The 25,158-nt window shown below is 35.5% G+C and overlaps 2 protein-coding genes across 2 annotated transcripts; both read left to right on the forward strand.

Annotated features, from left to right (window-relative positions):
* The first annotated feature begins 1,003 nt into the window (after window positions 1-1,003).
* Window positions 1,004-5,589, forward strand: LOC127802765 (uncharacterized). The gene is made up of 5 exons (XM_052338776.1): window positions 1,004-1,242; window positions 1,488-1,604; window positions 2,343-2,377; window positions 4,520-4,620; window positions 5,290-5,589. The coding sequence occupies exons 1-5, from the start codon at window positions 1,058-1,060 to the stop codon at window positions 5,374-5,376; spliced, it is 525 nt and encodes a 174-aa protein (XP_052194736.1). The 5' UTR covers window positions 1,004-1,057; the 3' UTR covers window positions 5,377-5,589.
* Window positions 5,590-6,715: 1,126 nt separating this feature from the next.
* On the forward strand, window positions 6,716-24,801 carry LOC127802764 (ribose-phosphate pyrophosphokinase 1). Its single transcript, XM_052338775.1, has 9 exons — window positions 6,716-6,977; window positions 14,627-14,812; window positions 18,981-19,229; window positions 19,790-19,933; window positions 20,202-20,369; window positions 21,548-21,617; window positions 22,668-22,749; window positions 23,454-23,613; window positions 24,461-24,801. Exons 1-9 carry the CDS (start codon window positions 6,897-6,899, stop codon window positions 24,497-24,499), a joined length of 1,179 nt encoding a protein of 392 aa, XP_052194735.1. The 5' UTR covers window positions 6,716-6,896; the 3' UTR covers window positions 24,500-24,801.
* The last annotated feature ends 357 nt before the right edge of the window (window positions 24,802-25,158 follow it).

A 25,158-nucleotide genomic window follows, 5' to 3' on the forward strand; every position in this document is an offset into this window, starting at 1 on the left:
AATAAATAAATATTTATGAATACAAAATGTTACTGGAATGGGTAAAATTGAAGTGAAATAATAAATTATTAGGCTTAATAATAATATTAGATTATATTAGATAGATTTAATGTATGTATCTAACTACATTTAAAGAATGTACATATAGTTAATTAATAAATAAAATTTAATTATATTATATAAATTTAATGTATGCACCTAACTACATTCAAATAATGTACATATAATTAATTAATTAATAAAATAAAAATTTAAATTTTAAAAACTTAAAAATCACCATAAAATTAAAAAAATAAAATACTCATAAAAAAAATGTTAGATTCAACCTTAATATAGATGTACAGATATGAATGTTTAATCATCTTTATTTCTATATGGGGTGTAATTAATTAGTTTTTAATCCATTTTTCTAACAAATTATAATTTGTCATAAATGTCTTTGCAAGTCCCCTATCTCAAAGAATGTAAATACAATTTACTTTTATGTTTTTTATTTTATTATAATTTATTTATTTATTTTTTTTATTAAAATTACTATCTTTATGCGATCCCTTGTTGCTAGTATTCTTGATTTCGACAGAAAAGATAAATCACAGACGAATTTTTAGCTCTTATCTAAATCGAATATTAAACTCGTGATCTATTGATATTAATTACAACGTATCATTTATTCGCCATTTAACCTATACTTTGGAGGTAATCTATTTTTCTTATTGAATATAATAAATTAATAATATGATCATTTTTTTTCTCTATTTCATCATTTATCATGTCATTTTTTTTGTTCTATTTCATTTTTGTTAGTCGCGTTACATATGAATAATCTATCCCTTTTTCTAAATAAGTCCTATATTGGTCGCAATAGGGTTCAATAAGAGAAATTGTGTGATTAATGGGGTTTCTTTAAAATGGGGTTTCTACACCATTTTATTTATTTATATATAAAAATCTTGGTAATATTTTCTGATATGTTTATGGGCTTTATAAACCGTGGGCCGTACTTCCATGTTAGCACTCTGCGAGAGCCCAGTCCCAGTCCCTCCGATAAGGCAGAAATATGGCGGCAAGAGGAAGAGCGGCGGTGGCGACGCTGCCAACCCTCATGCGAGCCCTCAGGAAAGGGGCCGCAAAGCCCGCGAACCACCACCACCAGCCGCTACCATCGCTGAGGCGCGCCTTCTCTCTCTACGATCAGATCAATCTCATCGATAATGTCCCCGAAGACCAATTACGCTTCCAAGGGTAACCCCAATCCTAATCCCAATCTCAATCTTCCCCTATAAATTCTTCAAATCTTTAGTTTAGGTTGTTCGAAATAGAATGATTTCGTTTTCTGTAGCCAAACGGGCGCTTAATAATCAAGCTGATTGTTGTTCCAACATAAACCAGGGTTTATTTTATTCAGACTAAACTAGTGGTTGCAATGTGTGTGTTTGATAGATTGTTGACGTGGCTTGTGCTGTTTTTTGTTTGGATTGTATTGTCAGGTATACTGACGAGGGGTTCACGGTGAATGGGGTTACCTATGAAGGCAGTGTGCTCTGCGTGGGCAACTTGATAACTTCTTGGAGTCCCAAGAAATTTTCAGAGATCAGCGCAGATAGGTAACTGTATGCTTAATTTTCGTCTGCCTTCTGTCGTCCGTTGGGCACACGGAGTTCGTTTCGTTTGTGTGAAGTTTCAATATGCAGACACTGATAAAGTTGGATCAAATGATCTAAGAAACAAAATTTGGAAGTCATGGCCTAATACATTGAATACTGTGAGCTATGGCCTTTGAAAGAAGTCTCAGGGAAGTAGAGATTTAGGAACTAGAACAGGAACTAGAAGCTACATTTTATTTGCGACGGTTTAATCTTACATAAGTCCTCCATCAATGCAGATTTTGTTAGGTCCTCACATTCTGGTTTTGGGCCCTAGGTATTATGAGAAGGAATTGTGAATATCAATCTCGTTCTATGATAAAAAAGTCAGACTGGAACCATAAAACGTAAATAAATTGAGTTCTGGGCATAGTTATAAATTCCAATAGACACTTGGAGTTGTCTACCATGTTAAAGAAATTAACAATACAATCTTGTCGGTGTGATACCGCAATTGACCTAGTTGGATTGAGAGTTGACCTGCTTCCCTGGATAAATTTGTATCAAATGCTGAAAAGCAAAATTTGCAAATGAGCAAAGAATAGTTTGAACTCCATGAGTTCTTAAAGACTGTCGTGACTCAAGAATTTGGAATCCTTTTGGTAGTTAACATTAAAAAATATACATATAAATCAGTTTTCTTTTATTATCTTCATTTCTACATGTGTGACATGTCGTCATTTATTTGCTTCAATGCAGCTTATCTATGTTCCAAATTGTGCGGCCCATACCAGGTGAGAATCAAGCACTACCTATTTACTAGAGAAAGTGGCATGTAAGATAATACATTCTGGATCCAATATTTTTTTTATTTTACTCAACTGCTCAATTTATTTGAATTCTCGAATTCCCCTGGCCCCATGGTCTGATTTGAACTGGTACTGTAACCTTAATGTAGGATCCACTTTGTGGTGGCACTCATGGTAATAGGTTGCCGAGATACCAGATATTTTGTTGTTTGTCAACCAAAATGCATTGTTGAAAGAAAAGAGTTCAAAGTCCCTATAAAACTGTGACTAATTGGTCAAATAAAGTGGTGACCTAGCATAGGCAAATTGTTGCTTGCGTTCTTTTGTCCTTTTCCAGGTATATAAAAGCTAGTGTGTGCAGGCTCCATTTGGTACACTCACAATGCATTTGTGGCATATGGACAGATCATTTCCCAGAATGTATTAGTGCCCATTTTTCATTGTTGTGAAAATCACTTTTGCATAAAATGCTTTTGTAAACAGTTCGGTGTTGTTAGATGTATTTGATTAGTGATTAAAAAGAATGCTTTTAGCAATAAAATTACCAGAAGGGGTATTGACAAAAATGTTTATGTAGTTAATACTGTTTCATGGGTGTAATGTTAGTAATTTTAAATATTAATTCGGTGTAATTTTGTCTAAGTAATTATTTTTTCTGGTTCTGCTCTTGTTTACAGCAGAAGCTACAAATTTCTGCTTCAACTTCACAATAGAAAAATAGCTTTTCTTGTTCGTAAAAGTGATTTTAATTTTGGCCAAATACCAGAAAAAACTCACATAATCACTTTTATTCTTAAAAAAAAAAAAAAACACTTTTTTGGCTTTTTGCTGCACAGCCAAACAGGCGTGGCATATTGATGGATTTTACGGTTGAGCACTTTTTCCATTCCTGAAAACTTAGGAGAACAGCCTGCTTTCTCAATTAATAAGATAAAACTTAACTGATGGAAGATTACAATGACAACAGCGTTATGAGACTTAAATATCACTAGTTGGGTTGGGTGAATTTTAGCTCTTTAATCACTATTATCTATAGCCATATATCTTCAGTAAGGTCATTATATCACATACCATATTTAGGAAACCCAACCAAGTTTTCTTTGATCTTTCTCTATCTATTCTGCTACAAATTTCTTCCATTCTATTGAATTGCCTCACAGCTGCATCGATTGATTTGCTTCACTAATGGAAGAGAAAGGATATAATAAGAGCGGAGAATATTCTCTCTCTAGATATTACCAAGGAAGCATAGACTGTTTCTTTGACTTGGATATTTATGTTGGATGTGTGTATGTTTACTAAGACCAATTAAGGGACATGATTAGTGTTTGAATGGTTTAGGATGATCATTGAATCGGGTTGTTTGGCTTGATCAATCAATCATTCTGTTGACGCATAGTCAAAGACACCAGTCAATCAGGTCTTGACAACACAAACGGATAAGTGATACTACAGTGGCTTGGAAACCTAGTGTGGAATGTCCTGCAAAATGAAGAAGACAGAAATCATTTAGTTCAAAAATCTGAATAGGATTTCTTGGGGTCAATTTTTCTCAGTACTTGTGAAGAAAATGGTTTTAGATGAAGCTAAGATTGTTTATAAATCTTGCCCATTTTGAAGTAGTTAAGATGGCAACATGTCCTCAGAATGTGGGCCACTCATCCTAATTAGAGGTATGGGAATGCACTGGATGGATTAATTGGGTTTAGGTTAACCTGTTTTCTATTGCCCATGGTGTCCTTGTTCCAAACCCCAAAACTTTCTGGGTTGTTCAGGGCAGAGCCATCATGTTAGGCTTCCTTTGTGCATATCATTCATATCTTCAACGACACTAGTTATTGTAGAAAATACCATTCTGCCACATGCACTAGAATTGGTTTCTGCCTTTTTTCTTGCTATTATTTGTTGATATGCTTGGGAAAATGACCATATGTTCTCTCACACGAACTAGAATTGGTTTGGTTTCCGTTGCTTATCTTGCAATTGCTTATTGAAATGAATTTTTAACATATTCATTATCATTTATTTTAGCCAAGTGGTTATCAGCTTTGGTATCAATAGTCAATTTTAAGATGGTCTGCTGTTTCATATGCTGGCCTTCACATATTATTATTTTTATAATGACAGAAATTTTGATTCTTGGCTGTGGGAGGAATATCCAACATGTAGATCCTGAACTCCGGCGCTTCATTCGGTCTACTGGCATGAAGCTTGAACCTCTTGACTCGGTAATTATTACAAAATAGATCTCTTTATTTGCTCTATCTTAACACTTGCAGAACAATTTTCTTTCATGTGGGGATGTGATAATGTGGTTTTATAAAGAGGCTGCAGCCATTGTGAAAAAATATTTGATAATGCACAGGTGAGGAATCAACTATCATTATGTAGGTTTAGCTTGGTTGAACACTTTTTTCAGTACGTGTAGTTAGGGATGTAACAGGCCCCCAATGGGACATTAACCCCATTTAAAATGAAACAAGTATAAAATTGAGGTATAGGTACAAGGCTTATTTGGAAATTTATTAAAACAAGCATGTAAATGGGGATTAATTGGGTTATATCCCCTTGTGTGGTATACCGGCATTATCACCTCTTTTACTCTTTTAGTTTTCATGAATCTGGTAAAAAGGCATGGTCTTATTGAGATTAACCATAACCATATGCTTTAAAAGGATTACTGGATCACCATGTGAGATCTATAAATGGAACTTTTTTTTTTCTTGAATATAAGTTTAGAATTTTGTAGCTTGAGCCTGATCTTGAGATTTGGAAATGTCTAAAATTTTACATTTGGTTGAACTTGAGTATAAGTTCAGAGTTCTGTCGTCATTGCCCCATCCTATTGGGAATCCACGAATTCTCTTTACCTACTTAACATTTGGTACTCACTGCAGAGAAATGCATCATCAACGTACAACATACTGAACGAGGAAGGTAGGGTTGTGGCTGCTGCACTTCTCCCATATGGAGTTACTTCTTGAAGCCTGGGCCTTACCCTTATGTAAATGCTTGCTGGCGGTGAAGATTTTCTAGAGACTTCATCTGATCGATCACTCTGAGGCTTTCCACCTCTCGTTATACATGACAAACTGGAAAGACATTTTGTTTTCCTGTTTGGTGAATAGTTACCAACTTGTATCCTCCTGGTATCTGGTTTTCTACTCTTGTTAGTTAATTGTTATATGCCTTGTCTACTTTGCTTTCAGCATGTTTATGCCAGTCATCACTCTTGACATTTCGGGAGAAAAACCTGAATAAACTGTTCCAAACTTCCAATGCGTTGGCAGGCGGAAAAAAAAAAATTGTTGGCTGCAGAGTGAAGCAGCAGGGGGTTAATTGGGGAGGGGATGATTGCCCTCAACATCTCATATCTTGAAACTGAAAATAACACGAGTGACGTATTGAAGTGCAGATGAAGTCGTCAAATTATTGAAACTGAAAATAATATGAATCTCATGTCTAGATCAAGATCATTTGCTGTTCCCTGTTGGCTGTTGCTGGCTGCAATTTCTTTCCTGGTTTTGGTACTACATTTGATATGTTAAAGATGTTGCTGGACCAATCCGTGCAACTCAATTAACATTGTTTGTTTGGATCTTATATATTTGTTATTTGCCAACAAAAAGAACAGGCGGAAAGTACTCTTTTATTCTGTCTCGTTCCTAGCGGCCCAAATAAATGAATGGCAGGGAGAGAACATTTAGCTCAAGCTGTAGCTGTTTGTTACCTAAACTCAAGCAAGGAAAAGGAACGAATCTACCAATTATGAAGTTGCCATGTAATAATCTCCTCTTGGCTTTGCTTGGAAAAGATTTAGTAACGGAGGGAGTGGAACATACCATAATAATATGATTATAAACGTTCTGTGAATGGAGAGAGAGAGATTTAGTAATGATTCTACCAAATATTTTGTGTTTCATTAGTGAGGAAAAAGTAAAGAGAATGTGAGTGACTCCTGCTTTGAGATTGAGAGAGAGCACACTGATTATGAGAATACATTAAACATCAGATTATCTTTATATTTATATTCTTTTAAGTATGATGTAATTGTCAAATTTAATAAAGTAATAAATTTAATATTTAAAAAAAATACAAAAAAAGTATTAAATTTTCATCTTTTCTCATTCCTTGTACTATCTCAATTGAAAAGAGACCAAATAAATAAGACTTTATATGAAAGTCTAAGATTTCAAGTTAAATATAAAGAATTACCATGGAAGAGGTGTTGTGGTGGTTTAGGTTTAACATGCATTTGGTGATTCCATTTAAAAAGGAATAAAAAAGTGAATTAGTAACACTTTATATAATGCGCATAGATCGTAAGCTTAGACTCCAAGAAGTAGAAGATATTTCTGTGTCTTAAAACTGAACGTATCTACATTTCTGCAAAACATCAAAGCTCGGACGAGAGGAAGACGAAGCCAACGGAAACCCTAACTCCAAGCTTCCAACAACTGGTTGTCTTGCCGATAATTTCAACTCAGTCCGTGGTGCGCCAAGAATGGCTTCTCTGGCGATCTCTGCCAGTCTCCTCGCCGCGGGCAAGTTCCGCTGTCGTCTCCCCAGTAGAAACGCCGTTGTAGTGAGTGCTCCTTGCCCCTCAATTCATCTTCCAACTGATTAGCCTTTCCTTTCGTCTCGCCAACGCCTTGATAACTTAAAATTCTAGTTCTATTGTTTCGAGTCCATCTCTTTTTCGCAGTGTTAATAGAATAATTGAAGACGGGCGAATGTAGCAATCCATGCCTGTCTCGGTATGTGTGCCTATTCAGGTTGGCGTATAGATTTAGATGAAAATCTGAATTAATACAAACAAGATAAACCATTTTCAAAATAGATATAGAAAGATAATGATAACTAGACAAGATAGATACTTAAATATTAAACAGAACAAATTTTTAGGTACAAGAAAAAACAATAAAGACCATGCGAAGCCCTTATTTAGATATTAAGCAAAACGAATACTGAGACATAGAGAAGCAAAAAGTAACTCAAAACAATTGAAGCAGAAATAAATACAAAAAAATAAACAACTGAAGTGAAAAAGATACTGGTACTCAAGATTTGATTTAAGGGATTGAGACTTTGAGTTGTGAGGTTAATAGGCTGAGAGTTGAAAATAAATAACAATGGGTTTTTTTTTTTAAAAATATTGGCTGCTACTGTCCAGCATTGGCTTGCTATTCTCGTACCGGCCAGGATCAACTGTTACCCTGCCGAAATGGAATTTCTGTTTTTTGTACTGGAATTGCTCTAATACCAGCCGCTACAGATTGAATTTCATAACCATGAATGGTAACATGAGAGCAAATTAAATAAATAAATTGGTAATGGCATGAGCGATGAAGAAAGAATTAATGAACAAACAAGAGTTGATTCTAAGTTGGTCTCTATTTTAGCTAATCAATTTTTTTGGTCTAAAGATGAAGAGAATATTATGATAGATTTATGAAGGATAAATCTGTGATGGTTACTATGATAGACAAACTAGAGCTCAAACAATAAGAAGGTGACTAAAAGGAGCCTTTTTGCATAGTACTTGTTCAAGCTAGTGGAGTTGAGGGGGTAAGAAATGCTTTCTCCTTTGACCGGAAGGTCATGCATAGGATTGGTATTGGTGTAGCATTGGTCGGGGTTTGAATGTTATCTTGCGAAAAGAATTTGTGGGGGAGAACAATTGTGATTTTCCTCATACTTAATGGATGAGATGTATTAGTCCCAAAAATGTTTTATAAGGCCAAAAATATGATAGGGTCCCTGTTCATCACACATACCAGCGACGTAAAATGAAAGGAGACGCAAGGGTAGTTAAGGAAAAAAACACAAGAGCAGAAGAGTCACATTTAATTGGTGGAGAATAACAAACTCACGTGGCTGCAACAGACTAAGGAAAACATATAAAAGGTAGGGAAAAGGAGATAGAAGCAAGCAATTCAGAAGAAGTTTTGCGAGAGAAGGGCCTGTTACAACTCTCCGGTAGAACTCACCCTCAAAAGTTAGCTGTTAAGGGAAGGGTGCCCAAGAGGTTATAAACCCCATTTCAGAAGCCTGAACTTTTAATGTGGGACAAATCCCATATCTTGCAGTGGACCATAATATACCACCACGCTCCACAGCTCGACGCCCACGACGGCAGGCTGTGCACTAGTAGTCTCGGGTGAACACTGTAATGCCGACATCACCTCTGTTGCCGCTCACTTGCACTGGGAGCTATGGAGATGACTCTGATACCACTATTACAACTCTTAGGTAGAACTCACCCTCAAAAGTTAGCTGTTAAGTGGAGGGTGCTCATGAGGTTATAAACCCCACATCAGAAGTCTGGACTTCCAATTTGGGACAAGTCCCATATCTTGCAGTGGACCATAACAGGGCCCTCTCGAATAGGCCATTATCTTGTTTTCTTTTGTTCATTCATAAATTTGTAATTTGAGATTCTATCATTTTGGTATCAGAGCATTGATCCATGGGAGTGACTATATCAGAGAGAGTGGGAGAGCTAGAGGGAAGATTAAAAAGTTACCATCAATAGATAGAGGGGGGAATGGAGGGATGGCTAGGTTTGAATCAATGAAAATTGAGTTCTAGAGGGTGCAAAACATAGAGAAGAACATGGTAGTGATGTTGGACCAATTCAATTTCATAATGGCGAAATGGGAGGAGCAGGAAAAAGAGAGAAAGGGAAAGCACTGTGGGGAAAACAAACCTCCGAATTCCTCCCTATGATATGAGTTGATGTTGGATACAGAAGGGAAAGTAGGGAAGTAGGCAGTGGAATTGATGGAATTTAGAGGCAGGAAACATGTTGTAAGTGGTTGGAGATGCCAATTTTTTAAGGTGATGATCCGGATGGATGGGCTTTCAAGTTGAGTGTTACTTCACTGTAAATCAACTAACGGAATATGAGAAATTAGAGTCTGCGACTCTGTGTTTTGAAGGAGGAGCCCTTTCGTGGTTCCAGTAGGAACAAAGGAGACATAAGGTGAGAAGTTGGGAGGAACTAAAAGGGCTGTTGAGAAATTGGTTCCAATCCACGCAAGAAGGCTCTGTGGAGGAGAGATTTCTAGCTCTCTGGCAATGGGGATCCGTCAAGGACTACCGACTTTTCTTCGAAACGTTAGCATCGCTGATTGGTGATATGCCAGAAGCTGTATTGGAGGGGCATTTTGTTAATGGGCTCAAACCGAAGATATGGGCTGAAATCAGAGTGTTAAGGCCCTCTGGATTGGAGAATATCATGGATATGGCCTAGAGGATTGAGGACAGGAATCAAGTGATCCAAGGAAACAATTTCGGATACGACCCAAATAAGGTTAAGGCATGCCTAGCCCTAATCCCTAATCTGCAATGATTCCCATTGTCTCCACATTCAAATCCTCCTCCCAAACCTACAGTAGTTAGCCAAACCAACCCATATCTGTCACCGGTCACTGAAAAATTGAATACCCCGCCCTTCAAACGACTTAGTGAAAGTGAGCTGCAAGCAAAGCGTGCCAAGGGACTCTGTTTTCACTGTGATGAAAAGTATTCCATTGGGCATAAATGTAAGAACAAGGAGTTGCAAGTGATGGTCATATAAGAAGAAGAAAAAGAAGAAGAAATGGGGCGAGCCGAGGAAGTGGAGAATTATGAGGAAATGGAGAACACGGTCAAAGTGGGAGAAATGGTGGAGTTATCGTTGAATTTAGTACTGGGATTAACACCTCCCCAAACGATGAAGGTTAAGGGGGAAATATAAGGTCAAGAAGTGGTGGTCTTAATCAATAATGGAGCTTCCCATAACTTCTTAACCGCTGATCTTGTGCACAAATTTGAGGCAACGGTGTGATTATGGGCTTGGGCATGGTGATACAGGGGGTTGGAGTATGTAAGGGGGTGACCTTGTCGTTGCAAAATGTGGAAATAGTCGAGGACTTCTTGCCATTAGAACTAGGAAACTCTGATGTTATTCTTCGGGATGAAATGGTTAACCACACTTGGGGAAACACAAGTGGATTGGGGCTTGTTAATTATGAAGTTTAGAGTGGGGACACGGCTATCACACTACAGGATGATCCCAGCCTTAGCAAAACGTTAATGACCTTAAAGCCGACAATAAAGGCATTCCATGAAAATGGGGAAGCAGTGCTTTTGGAATTGGGAAGTCTGATTACTGAATTAATAGAGGCAAGGGTGGAAGTTCCTAACAGTTTGCAAGAAGTGTTAACGAAATTTAAGGTAGGCTTTGAGGAGCTGTGTGGACTTCCTCCTTACAGGAGGCGGGATTATACTATTACACTGCAACTTGGGACTTCTCCGGTAAGCGTGAGACCTTACCACTATTCCCACATCCAGAAAAATGAGATTGAAAAGCTAGTACGAGAGATCTTGGCAACGGAGATCATTAGGTCGAGTATTAGCCATTTTCCAATCCCGTGTTGTTGGTCAAGAGGAAGGACAGTGGGTGGAGATTTTGTGTGGACTACAGTTTACAGGGCTTTGAACAAAATAACTATCCCTTATAAATTCCCAATCCCAATCATTGAAGAACTCTTGGATGAACTATATGGGGCTGTGGTTTTTTCTAAGTTGGATTTGAAATTGGGTTTCATCAAATACATATAGCACCTGATGATATCCTGAAAACTGCTTTTCGCACACGAGGGTCATTACAAATTTATGGTGATGCCGTTTGGATTAAGAAACGCACCTACCACAGTCCAATCTTTGATGAACGAGATTTTTAAAGAGTAGTTGAAGCAGTTTGTTCTCGTGTTTTTCGACGACATTTTGATATACAGTAGAACAGTGAAGAAACATCAGGATCACTTATGTTGTGTGTTGGGGATATTTAGCTGAGAACCAGTTATATGCTAATGTAAAAAAATTGGAGATTGAATATTTAGGGCACATCATTTTGCAACAGGGAGTGGCTGTAGATAGCTAAAAAATTCAGGCAGTTATGGATTGGCCTAGCCTCCGTTGACTATGAGAACTTCGTGGTTTCTTGGGGCTCACAAGGTATCATCGTAGGTTTGTGCAAAATTACGAGAAATTAGCTTGGCCTTAATGTGCGGAAAAATAATTTCTATTGGGATGAGTCATCTGAGCAAGCTTTTTAGTCCTTAAAGGATCAGAGACCTCTTGCCTTTTTTAGTCATGCCTTAAATCCCACTAGTTAGAATAAATTAGTCTATGAGAGGGAATTGATGGCTATTGTATTTGCGGTACCGAAGTGAAGACATTACTTATTGGGGAAGAAATTCATAATTCGTACCGATCAGAAAAGTCTCAAATTTTTGATGGAACAACGACTGATTAGCTTGGAATGTCAGAAGTGGGTGGTGAAATTGATGGGCTATAATTTTGAGATCCAATATGGCCTAGGTTTGGAGAATTGTGCTGCTGATGCACTTTCCCCACTTCACTCCCCAATTGCTGCAGGCTCAAGCGAAGATGAAACACATAGTAGATAAGAGGAGGAGGGACATCTAGTTTGAGATAGGAGACTTTCTATATTTGAAAATTCTCCCGAATAGACAGAAAACCTTGGCTTCTAGGCCAAATGAAAAGCTGTCACCAAAGTTTTATGGACCCTTTGCAGTGGAGAAACGAATTGGGAAGGTGGCGTACAAGCTGTCTCTACCACCCTCCTGTGCAATTCATCCCGTATTTCATGTCTCTCAGCTTCGTAAGGAAAAAGGAGCACCAAAATCCCTGACCAATTCCAGTTAACTACAGAGCTAGAGATGGTGATAAAACCAGAATTTCTATTGGGGGTAAGACCTGGCATGGGAATAAACTTGAGGGGCATTGATGTTCTTATTCAATGGAAGGGGTTGCCACCCCTTGAGAATCGTACAATCAGATACTACATCAATTTTTTGAGTTTCACCTTGAGAACAAGGTGAATCTCATGGGCGGGAGTAATGATAGGGTTCCTGTTCATCACACGTACCAGCGACATAAAATGAAAGGAGACACAAGGGCAGTTAAGGAAAAAACACAAGGGCAGTTAAGGAAAAAAACACAAGGGCAGAAGAGTCACATTTAGTTGGTGGAGAATAACAAACTCACGTGGCTGCAACAGACTAAGGAAAACATATAAAAGGCAGGGAAAAGGAGAGATAAGCAAGTAGAAAATTCAGAAAAAGTCCTCAAATAGGCCATTATCTTGTTTTCTTTGTTCATTCATAAATTTGTAATTTGAGATTCTATCAAAATATTTGTATCAATTATATCATACGAGGACTCCCTTAACTACAAGTTGGTGCTACCCAACTCCCCTAGACGAATCAATCGTTTCAAGTATGAAATTGTGTTCATTTATTTCCTGACATTAGGTTGTTAAAAATGTTATGTGATTGTGGATGACTGAAAATGGGGGTCTTTGTCATGTACCTAGGGTTTAGCCAAGGGTTTGGATTGGAAATCGGAAGAATCCAAGGGAATCAGAACTGATAGTAGAATTGGATAGAGGGAGAATTGGATAGAAGGAGGGAGATTATAGACGAAAATGAGTGAGAGTTGCAGAAGAACAGAGAGGGGGAGAGAAATCAGGAGAAATTGGAGGGAAATTGGAGAAGGATAGAGAATTAGAGAAAATTCATAAGAGGGAAATTGAGAGATTCAATAACATTTCACATAATAATCCCCTCCTCTTACAGTAGCCCTTTTATAGGCAAATCTGACTGCTAATTGAATCATAATAGCACCCATTTGCTTATAACAAATTGCAAAATATATCTAAACAAACTATTATAAGCCTATTACAATATTGCCTCTCTATTGCTCCGAAGGTCATGGTAGTCTTTTCATGAAAATTGTTTTTGTTTCCCTTTTTTTAATAGAAAAGAATTTTAAAAATACTCTACCAATCTACTATTTGTCTAAGTATGAATAATTATAGTTTGACTGAAAATAAGGTTAAAATTGTAATCTTGGATTTTCCATTAATGGTGTTAAAGTTGAATTTTTATGGTTGAGAGGGGTGGGTTTTTTAATTCTTGTCTTTTTTAGCTTAAAGGTGTTAGGTTTATGGACTCATGGGCAATTCTGTTAATAGTTAATGCTAGGAACTTCATCTTTTTTTGTCTAGGGTTAATTACATAGAAAAGTCTGTAAGTAAATCTCAATATCAATTAACTTCTTAAATAACTGGATAATTAGCCACCACCAGAAGCATAACATTATGTTGGTTTATCCTCTCCCCTCAATGTTATCGTTATAATTATTATCTTGTTAATTGCATATAACTCTAAGATGGGTCCTTAATACAGAAATTTCCTTACATAGAAAATACTTTTTCCTGGAAGGAAGAATTGCAAAAATAATCCTTTAACCAGCTCTCCGTCCTAACTTTGGATTGCTAAAATTTTACTTTTAAAAGTTAACCAACCTAAGAAAACAATTATAATTTGATAAATAAAACTAAGAAAATAATTTGACTAGTTAAAAATTAAGAATGTAATGTTACATTTTTCATTTATAACTAACAGAAATTTGAAAGATTATAGTTGATGCAGTTAATTTATAACTTTTAGTTTGAAGGTGTTGAGTATATTGGATCATTGGTAAGGGGGTCTCCTTGTGATTAACCCAAGTACTCCATTTTGCAGAACCCCCTTAACCATTGTCCAGTATCACTTAAGACCTCTAAAGAAAGTTACAAATTGCCCACTCTTTTATGACAGTTCACAGCAGAAAATGTAATACTATTAGACTGAACTTTACTGAGTTATGTTGTGGTTTTAGTCAAGCATACTAATCAAACTTATAAGATGTAAATTTGAGATGAAAGTAGGTTGAGAGATCATTTCCTAGGGTATATTTTTCTAAAGATTGAATTTTTTGGAAGGGCATTTATCTGAAGCATCTAATTCTTGATCATGTTCAACAAACATGATAATATTTTTATTGGAAACTTAACTAAGAGTTTAAGTGATACAAGTCATAGTTGTAAGGGAAGATCTTCAATAATTAGACTGTTTAAATGGAAGTGACACAAACTGTTAAATGTTCTTTTGGTTCTCAATGATGGATGAAATCAATTCATAGCAAAAAGGTACCCTTCCAATTTTTTTGTTAATGATCTGGAGTCATAGTTGAGTGGATCTTCATGTAATTAACCCTGATTATTCCTGTTTTTTGGGTTTAATATCTTTGTTTGTTTGTATTTCCTTATCTATTCGGCATTCTTATGTGTGGTTGTATGTTTGTAGTAATGATGGGTTTATTCTGTTTTCTTTGTAGATGTGTAATTTGGCTGAGCCTTTGAAGTTTGAAGACAATGGAAAGCCATCCATTCCAGTTCTTGGCATTGAACAAACAAGATTCCCCAGTTTTTTGGCTCCTAACTATCTAGAAACAAATGCAGTCAACAAAAATGATACTAGGCTCCGTATATTCTCTGGAACAGCTAATCCTTCACTTTCTCAGGTATTCATTTAGTGGCAAAAACCATTAATGATTGAAAATTGTGCCTTCTCAATGATCAAACTTATTGTTGAACAGCTGTGTGGTTAGTCAATGGGACCTTGTGGCTTATGACTTTTCTTCCCTGATTATCACAATGTTAAAAGCAAGGTAGTCACGGGCAAAAGACTTCCTTAAGGCACTATGACATTATATTGCCTGGGGCACTAGGCACCCAAAAAGGCACTCGCTTGAGCAAAGCAAGGTGCAAAATTGACAAAAAAATTAATGAACATATTTAACATGAAAAAGTTAATCAAATAATGTATATATGACTTTGGAAATACTCCCAAATACAAATTCTTCTAATGATGTCCAAACAAATAACTCCTGGATCTTGCAAAAATGGATAATGTTCAAACAAACATATTTGGGGCTTTGCAAGAATTTATATTTTGAAGCGAGATCTGTTTTTTCCACTTGCACCTAACGAAGCAGATTCAGAAGCCATTTGTTGTAGAAATAGTAACAATACTAAAAAAATGTAATATATTATAAAGCAAATAAAGAATGAACAGAAACTAATGGCATAATATGATAATCATCAATGTGGGATCTTTCTCATTTTGCTTCTATTTTCCTCTTTGTTTTTGGCTTGGAAGTACCACTTTGTATGCTTTTTTTTTTTTTTTTTTTTTTAATTTTTAGGCCAATTCTGTTTTACCTTTTTTAATCCTAGGCGAGGGCATTCAATGCTTGTTAGCTCATCTGAGGTGCTCACCTGGGCATCACTTAATTGAAGTCGCCTTGCCTAGAGGTAGGCGAGGTGCTTCCATAGAGCCTTAATGAGACTGAGTGCCTAGGTGCGGAAGCATAATTGTCAAAGGCGCAAGGTTCATTGAGGTGCAAATTAGTGCTTGGGTGTCATGAACCTAGCGTTTACCTATGGTTTTGATAGGAAGATGGAAGAAGCCGAGGGAAATAGAACAGGAAGTAAGGGGGAAAATAAGAAGAAATGAGGAGATATCAGAAGAGTAGGGAGAGATATTTAGACAGAACAACAAAAGATTGAGAGATTAGAGAGAAATCAGAGGGAGATCGAGCGAGAATTGATGAGAGAGAAATAAAAAATTCTATTTATCATTCAACTATCTAATTCTCTAGGTTTAAGCCTATTTATAGAATGTTCTAGGCCTTTTATTTAATATAATTGAAAGGTACTAACAGAGAAATCAACAAAGTACAATAGCAATATACAACCTATTACAATATATCTAATACATAATTACTAATATACCCTTGCCCATCCTTGGGGCCTTGACATTGGGGCCCAACGTTTAAAAAAGCACGCTTAAGCGCAAAGTGTGAAGCGCAACATGCTTGGGGCTTTTTTGTGTGAAGCTCAACGACTTTAGCAGAGCGGGATTAAAGTGTGCTTACGTTGCTTTTTTACTTGAGCTCTAAAGTGCAAGAAAATGCGCTTCAGAAGTACACTTGGGTGTTTTTTTTATTTTTTTTTTCAATAAGATAATATGAATGGTTGGATTCGTTTAAATTTTTGCAATAGTGTGGCTGTTTGGATGGAATCCTTACCCCCAAAAAAGCTATTATTAGATCTTAGAAAGATTTAAATAAAATCATATATACATTTGTTTTTAAAAAAAGACTTGGTTGTATTTATCAAGCAAAAAATATTAAAGGAAACATTTAATTTGATGTAAATTGGGAGTTGCTAATTTATTCCTCATTGTTGTAAAATTGGAATTGATGATTGATTCTGGATTGCTGCAAATTAGGGATTGATGATTGATTCCTGATTGTTGTAAATTATGGATTATTGATTGATTGCAAATTAGGGATTGATTAATTGGGGATTGTTGTAAATTTAGGGGATGATTGATTATGGATTATTGTAAATAGGGGTGATTTTTTTCCTTATTATTCTACCCGATCCTTTGTATAAATTGTGTTAATGAACTATAATGGGTTTTTTTAGCCAAACTTTTACAAAAAACAAAAGAAGACTCACCAAAATAAAAGATAAAAAAAAAGCCTTGGCATATTCAAATCCTTTCAACCAAGAGTTCCAACCAGTTTGTCTTCCAAGTTCATAAGACTGACAATTGATCAGATTGTATCTCTTTATATGTCCTATGTGTGTTTTTGCTATGGTTGCATGAACTTGTAAACTGGTATAAAAGATAAATGAAAAATGGTATCTTTTCTTTTGTTAAATTTGCAACCCTCATTTTTATTTATTTATTTTTAATAATTGCTTTTTAATAGTTTATATTTTTTTATGCTTATAAAAGTTCGTACTCTTTATTTTATTTATATGTGCTTCAATTTTCTTAAGCATGCACTTTGCGCTTAAGCTCTGTAGGCTTTTTGCGCTTAAGTGAACTTACTACTTTTCAAAACACTGTTGGGGCCTATGCACAAGGCGCAAGGCAGAGTGCAAACCTCAAGCACAAGAACAAAATGCTTATAAAATACTGATACACTGTTCTTTTCAATGTGTACCTATAAGGAGATAGCAACAAACTCATTAAATCATAAATGATAACTAACAAACCCTATAATAACAAATAATATTATTGTAAAAAAAAGTTTGCAATTAGTTTCTTCTAACTGCAAAGGAGATTTAAAGGGAAGAAAAAATTATAGTAGAACACACTGCAAAAATTGCAGGAAAACAATTAGTTTCTTCTCATTTCTTTTGCAATTAGAAGAAAGGAAAAAAAAAAAATTACAGCAGAACACAACACAAAAAGTTATAGAAAAACAAATTCCTTTAAATTGCAAAAGAAATTAGAAGAGAGAAAAAAAAATCTGTAGATCACATAATGAAGACATTTGATTCTTAGCAATAAGTTTTTTCTAAATTGCAACAAAAATTAGAAGAAAAAAAAATTAGAGTAAAACACATAATGCAAAAGAATTACAGTATAAAATTATTTTCTTCTGAATTGCAAGAGAAATTAGAAGAAAGAAACAAAAATGAAGCATAATGCAGACTTGAGTAGTTCTCTAATGAGTGGACATCATTGCCAAAGGATCTCGACGAGTGGGAGATTTGGCAGACTTTCGGCTTACACCGCTAGGTTTGCTTCTCACCAATATACAAGAATATGCAATCAAATTAGCAAGAAATAAGATCTATAATGACAAATGGACAGGAAATAGGGTGTGTTAAAATAGGGTTTTAACACACATCTACAAGGAATGTGCCTCATGCGCCTTGAGCCTTGCATGAGGTGCGAGCCTCCTGCACCTAGGCAGTGCCTCAAGTATGGCACACTGTGTCTTGTGCCTAGGTGCACCTTTGACAACTATGCAGGCAAGGTTGCCTTTTACTGCACTAGTTAAAAGTGGAAATATCCCATACAATATCTGAAATAAATGTAAAAAATTGCACGAAAACAGGAAGAAAAATATTTTACCTGGGAAAAAAACAAATAAAGGAAGAAAAAAGTAGCATTGATAAAAGATGATTTTTGCATTGGGGTTGGTGGTCTTCTTATCCGCCTTTTGGGTTGGGGACCTTATACAGCAGTTATGTGCATTAACTTTGTGAATCCTTTGATCACTGATTAGCACTGTAAGTCAGTTTAACGAGTCAATATGTGTCAGGATCAGATCAGGTGCTGAAGGCTTATAGAGGTCTAGTCCTGTAGTAGGTAAGCTTTCCGTAGGCTGCTATGCTGTACTTTCAGTAAATCTGGTTGCAATTTGCAAATGGTGTTAAGTGTGCACATATGCAGTCATGTGTTGAATATCTACATTATACTTGTATTTGTGACAGTTTATGTTGTCATGTAGCCACCATTATGCATGGAATTCTTGAAATCCCTTGTTATTAAATAATTGGAGCATGGGTTTGTAGAGTCACTGCTCAAGACCTACATTCTTATCATTTATAATACTGGATGCCTGGATCAAAATTCAGAAACAGAGGCTTATTGGTAGGGGTGGCTAAATAGGTGCCATTTATGGATATAATGTCGTGAAAAAGAAATGGGGATTGAGCCTAACTATTGGGAAATGTATGTATCTTGTTAAAGATGGTGGCTAAATGGTGATTGAACCTATCTATTAGTTGAGCTTTTTTGTTTCTTTTCTGAGTATTTTTGTTCTTTGAATGCAGTGCATGCTTTACTACTAACTGAGAAAATTGTGTGTGTTTTGATAGGAAATTGCTTGCTATATGGGTCTGGAGCTTGGAAAAATTAAGATAAAGCGTTTTGCTGATGGCGAGATATATGTCCAATTACAAGAGAGTGTTAGAGGATGTGATGTATATCTTGTGCAACCCACTTGTCCTCCTGCAAATGAGAACCTTATGGAGCTTCTGATCATGATAGATGCTTGCCGAAGGGCATCAGCCAAGAATATTACTGCTGTGATTCCGTACTTCGGTTATGCCAGAGCTGATCGCAAAGTAAGTTTTTTTGTTCTTATTGGGGTTTTAATTTATTTTTGGAGAAACTCATATTATGGTAAAACATAGTGTGGATAAATTTGTAGTTTTTTCCCTCAAATGATGTTGAGATGTTGCACCCCATTGTAAAGAACATTTCATTACTATCAAATTACACTATTTGACCTGGATAGTTCAGTGGTATGTGAATGCTTTATTAACTTTACTACAATAATCCCATTATCTTTCCACTTGCTTCAGATTGTCTTCATATCATATAGTCAGATTCTTAGTGCAATACAATTTGAGAAAATTAAGTTTCTGTTTCTCTGAAAGTTATCTTATCAAAAATATTTTATGAAGTGTAGTAATTTTACTTGATAGCAACCAGCTAAACAACATTGAAGACATTTTCCATTGACCTTAAAAATGCAGGAGTCTTTAGTTCATATATCGTTTGGGAGAATTGCATCCTATATCAAGCAGAATGCAAAAGCAAGTTTGAAATAGCTGATGTGGTTTTGATAAGTAATTCAGTTCTACTTGAATTTGTTCTTTATCTCTATTTACTGCTCTTTCAGACTCAAGGGCGTGAGTCCATTGCCGCCAAACTTGTGGCAAATCTGATTACCGAAGCTGGTGCAGATCGTGTTCTTGCCTGTGATCTACATTCAGGACAGTCCATGGGTTACTTTGATATTCCAGTTGACCATGTGCATGGACAGGTATTACCTTATGTAGTAGATTTGCATCTGTGAGATATATATGAATAACTTAGCATCTTAAATTTATTGAAAGGCATCTAATACAGCTAAGCCAGAGAATATATTTGACATGATTCTGAGTTTCCACAGAGATTGACAACCTTGTCTGTACCATGTTGTTCTATAACTTCTGCAGATATATTGTTTTTCCTAGCATCATCTAAATTGTCTGACATGAGCTGATACTGTTTGTGTTTGTTTGATTTCCTGTTTGTCTTTGAACAAGTAGCCTGTAATACTTGATTATCTCGCTAGCAAGACCATCTGTTCTGATGATTTAGTCGTGGTCTCACCTGATGTTGGTGGAGTTGCTAGAGCACGTGCTTTTGCCAAAAAATTATCGGATGCACCCCTAGCCATTGTGGACAAAAGGCGTCAGGGACACAATGTTGCGGAGGTATGATTGGTTATAACCAACCTCATGATGGTACTCTATGAGCCTTCTTATGTGTAATTTCCTAATTCTTGGACCATGTTTTCTTCATGGGATAAGGAAGGATAATGATGAGTTATCCCATGTTGATTTTTTTTTCTAGTGTTTCATATAGTGTGATTTCAAGAGGTCAGGTACCATCTCCTGAGCTAACCAAACATCTTTGCATGAAATATATGTAAGGCAATTAGGTATCATCTCTCAAGATAAAGGCACTTTTTGTACAAATTTATTATATGATTTTTGTAACTCAGCTATGATCAAATACTCTCATAGATGATGTATGTTTGTGTGTATATATGTATTATTACATCATTGTATGTTTAATAAGATATTTATTGTTTTATTAGACATATTACTATGATATATTTACATATGATAGCAACTAATATCAAAATTATATAATCTAAATACAGAAAATAACAATATGGTAGATATTGTAAATTATCACAACATAAGGATATAATACTTTTATATAAATATATAATTAGAAACAAGTTTATGCTTTATAATAGTAAAATTATATTAGCTACATTTACATGTGATGTAATACAGTATTTTAAACCATTATTTAATCATGATCTATGAAAACTATAGTTTCAATATATATAACATTATACTAAAGAACTTATAATATATTAAATAGATATATTATTGTATAAATATAACATAATTATTTGTAAAGTCGTGAACAATTATATTAGCATGGATATAATTTATATAAAAATTAATGTATAATGACTTTATGAAAATGAAATTGTATTATAACATACCTATGAAATATTATTTAACAATACAATAATTGCGTGTAAAATAATAATACATAGTTATAGTATATATGCTTAATATTATGAAGTAAATGTTTATTAGTAATATGCAAGATATAATACAAGAATTCATAGCCAAATTTGTTATTTTAGTTTATAATCTCTTGGGAGAATATCTACCAAGAGATAGTATCTCATTATATCCTAATCAAATGTGCACTTTGATGTGGAAAAAATACTAAGAGTTCACATTTCAGCATCTACAATCGTGTTCTAGTTTTACTGTAGGCGTCATATGAATTTTAAAAATTATTGCCCAAGTATATTTAAACATGTTATTCCAAATCCTCAGTTGTCTGAGATGTCATTGTGCAGGTTATGAATTTAATTGGGGATGTCAGGGGAAAAGTGGCAGTTATGGTTGATGACATGATTGACACTGCTGGTATGTTTTTTTTTATCAGAATGAATTCTCTTTTTCTTGATTAGAGAACAAATTATTGATTTCTAATCTTAGTTATTAAGTAATGCTATTCTGCCATGTTTCTTTTCCAAGAATTATTCTTAACACAACATTGCCAGACATATTTTCAAATGGTGGAGCTTCACATGATTAAATTAACTTTTGTTATTACAAGCATGATACTCAGTTTCCCTTTAAGTGAACTTAGTTGACTCACCAGCCTTGAAACTAGCCTTTATTCTTGTTACTGCTTCAATCTGGTATTACCTGATTCTGAGTTATGGTCCAACTGGTAGTTATTTTTTTGTTTATTTCCTTTGGCTTGGGGGGGGGGGGGGGGGGGGGGGGGGGGTGTTGTTGGTGTTGGGAAATTCCACTTGTGGATCGAGTAATCCCCTTAATTCTAGACACAATCAAAAGGGGCAGAGGAAGAGCAAAAAAGAGTTAGTGAATGACTTGAGATATAATGAGTTTATACATGATGACCTCTGGTTGAGATGATTGGAGGGCTATAACCATGATTTTTTTTTTTTTTTTTGGGGGGGGGGGGGGTTGGGTTTTTTATTTTTGGTTTTTTGGGGGGGGGGGGGGGGGGGGGGCGTGGAATAAGCACCTAACCAATAATCACACTCAGTAAGTTGATCTGAGATTTCTTTCTGTTCTAGGTTTTGCAATTGATCTTGACTAGTTATTTTGTTACATCTTCTCGTTCTCTTATCTATTGCTAATGTCTTTGTCCTTTCTAATTGTTGTATTGGTAATATTACTATAACCATGATTTTTTTTTTGGGAGGGGTGGGTTGGGTTTTTTATTTTTGGTTGGGTGGGTGGGGGGGGGGGGGGGGGTGTGGAATAAGCTCCTAACCAATAATCACACTCAGTAAGTTGATCTGAGATTTCTTTCTGTTCTAGGTTTTGCAATTGATCTTGACTAGTTATTTTGTTACATCTTTTCTTGATCTTATCTATTGCTAATGTCTTTGTCCTTTCTAATTGTTTTATGGTAATATTGCTAATATGCTCCCTTTTTAGGTACTATTTCCAAAGGAGCAGCTCTATTACATCAAGAGGGCGCGAGGGAAGTCTATGCATGCAGTACACATGCTGTTTTTAGGTACCAGAATCTTTCTAAATTCTTGTTTTTGCTTTCACATCTCCATGGCTTATTTTGATGAGTTGTTGGTGCAAATTGACAATTCGGGGTTAATAATTGGAGAGTTCCGATGAAACTGAATCTAACAATCATCATTCTACCGACAAAGTGAAATATACAAGGAAGGGTGTCTCCACTCTCTACTTTGCGAGATTAAGCCAGCTGTTGCTTTTGTATGCAGCATTACCTTTGCTTTGTAAAAAGGTTATTTTCACAATTCTAAATCATGACCTGCCAGTCACAAGTAGCAAACTTACTGTTGCTATCGAGGCTTTCCTCACAAACTGAAATTTATCTTTTTCCTAATTTATTTTTGATTTAGAGCTGGATTGACATTCATTTGGTTGGCCAAATTAATCATGAGTACTTTCCAGCAATTTTCTTTTGATATTTCTGATTTGTACAAGAGGAAAAGGTTGGCCAAGGGATACATGTTACCCTCGTGATTAAATACATCATGTTGCTTGAATATTTTTGACAAGGGCTTTGTTTGACCAATGATATACCTTGCGTGTAAATGAATGTGAAAAATAACTTATTTTGACCCTAACTCTCTTGGGATTTCAGTTATGTCTGTATTGTTTGCAAGATGTAGCAGAGTATATAATGCTTTCTTCTAGTTGTTACGTGCTTAGGACTTAAATTAGATAATTTACCTTTTGCAGTCCTCCTGCAATAGAAAGGTTGTCAAGTGGCCTGTTTCAAGAGGTGATCATAACAAATACCATTCCACTGTTGGAGCAGAACTATTTTCCACAACTGACAGTCTTGTCTGTGGCAAACCTCCTGGGGGAGACCATATGGCGTGTTCATGATGATTGTGCAGTGAGTAATCTTTCATTATAGTTGTACAGTAAAATAATTAGTTTAATTCTGTCAATTAACTTTGTCAGATGGAAATTTCAGTTTGTTGTAGCTGTCCCGTGTTTCCTTTTCTTTGTCAGTAATGCATTTATCTTCTATAAGATGCTGACTGTTGCTCAATGGTTACGATGCATCATATTTTGAGAATTTAAATGAGAAAAGATAGTAGAAAAGGAAAATAAAATAAAAATAAAGAACAAAGCCAGTTCTTCCTCCGTCAGAAATGCTTCACATCTGTTTTTCATTAAGTTTTAACCTCTGATGCACGGAAACACCGAAACAGTGCCATTCCGGCATTTTCAAGAAACACCAAAAAAAACATTTTTGGGCAATTTCTGTAATTTTGAAAACGTTTTGGGGTTGTTTGGGAATATTGGAAAAATATTATAAATGCGTTTGTTTCCGGACCACATTAGACTGAAGCAATTCTGTTTCTGCTATCTCAGTGACTACGTTAAGAGACATAAGCAACTTATATTTATGTTTGCTTGAATAGATGATGAAATTTATGCTAATGTTTGATTGAATAATTATTTTTTATAATTTTGTGTATTAAAAAATATATTTACGAAAAGACCCCCTTTATTTTGTTTATTTACGCATTTTCCCAATGTTTCTTTCCTACTGTTTTGTAAAATACTATTTTTCCATTTCTATTTTGTAACCGTTTTCTATTTCCGTTTTCGTGCAACTTAGGTTTTAACTTCTAAGTTTGACAATTTTTATCATCAAAGTAAATTAATGTAGTTTGTTTGTTTGAATTGAGTTCTTTAAATTTGTTTTCATTTTTTTTTCCCACTGTTGTCAGGGTGGCTTTGAACCATATTCCAGCTTGGGTATTGATTAATGAATTCTCACATGTGATGCATCTACTGGACTTTGTTCCTGCCGCACAACTAGAGGGCCTGAAGCAGGATCCCAGAAGATTCCAACAGTTTTACCCAGCGAGGGAACCGCCACAGTATTTCCTTTGTATGTACCATTCAGATTGCAGAACTTATAGTTTTTTGGTCTACCCCAGCATATAGCCTACATTCAAGTATATGCAAGTATTGCATGTGGGCATTGATGAATTTGTTGGAGGGAACTGCTTTGCTGTCTAATAAAAATAGCGATCATTAAATGTTAATTTTTTCACATTTTTGTCAACTACCCTATTAATTTTTGGCTTCTTTGTTCATATCTAATTTCAAGTTTGATTCTTACGAGAGGATACTTTACATGGGCTTAAATCTATACAGTTTGATACTGTCTTCAACCCCCTCCAAAGATTCACTTATGCAGGTTTAGATGCTGCTGTTGTTTTTCGGGTCATTGTGCCTCTTTTTTTCTTTAGCTGAAAAATCAGGAAGTAATCTGAAGGTGGATACAACAGTAGTAGGCTTGTTTGACAAAAATAAATTAAAAACATATTCTATCAACTCAGTTAGATTATGTTAAAAAGTTTGGTCTTCCCCTGTTTGCTTTGCAGCTGATTGGTAGTATTTGCTACCCAATGCATCTTTG

This window comes from Diospyros lotus, chromosome 5 (genome assembly GCF_014633365.1).
Source record: "Diospyros lotus cultivar Yz01 chromosome 5, ASM1463336v1, whole genome shotgun sequence".
NCBI classification, from domain to species: domain Eukaryota; kingdom Viridiplantae; phylum Streptophyta; class Magnoliopsida; order Ericales; family Ebenaceae; genus Diospyros; species Diospyros lotus.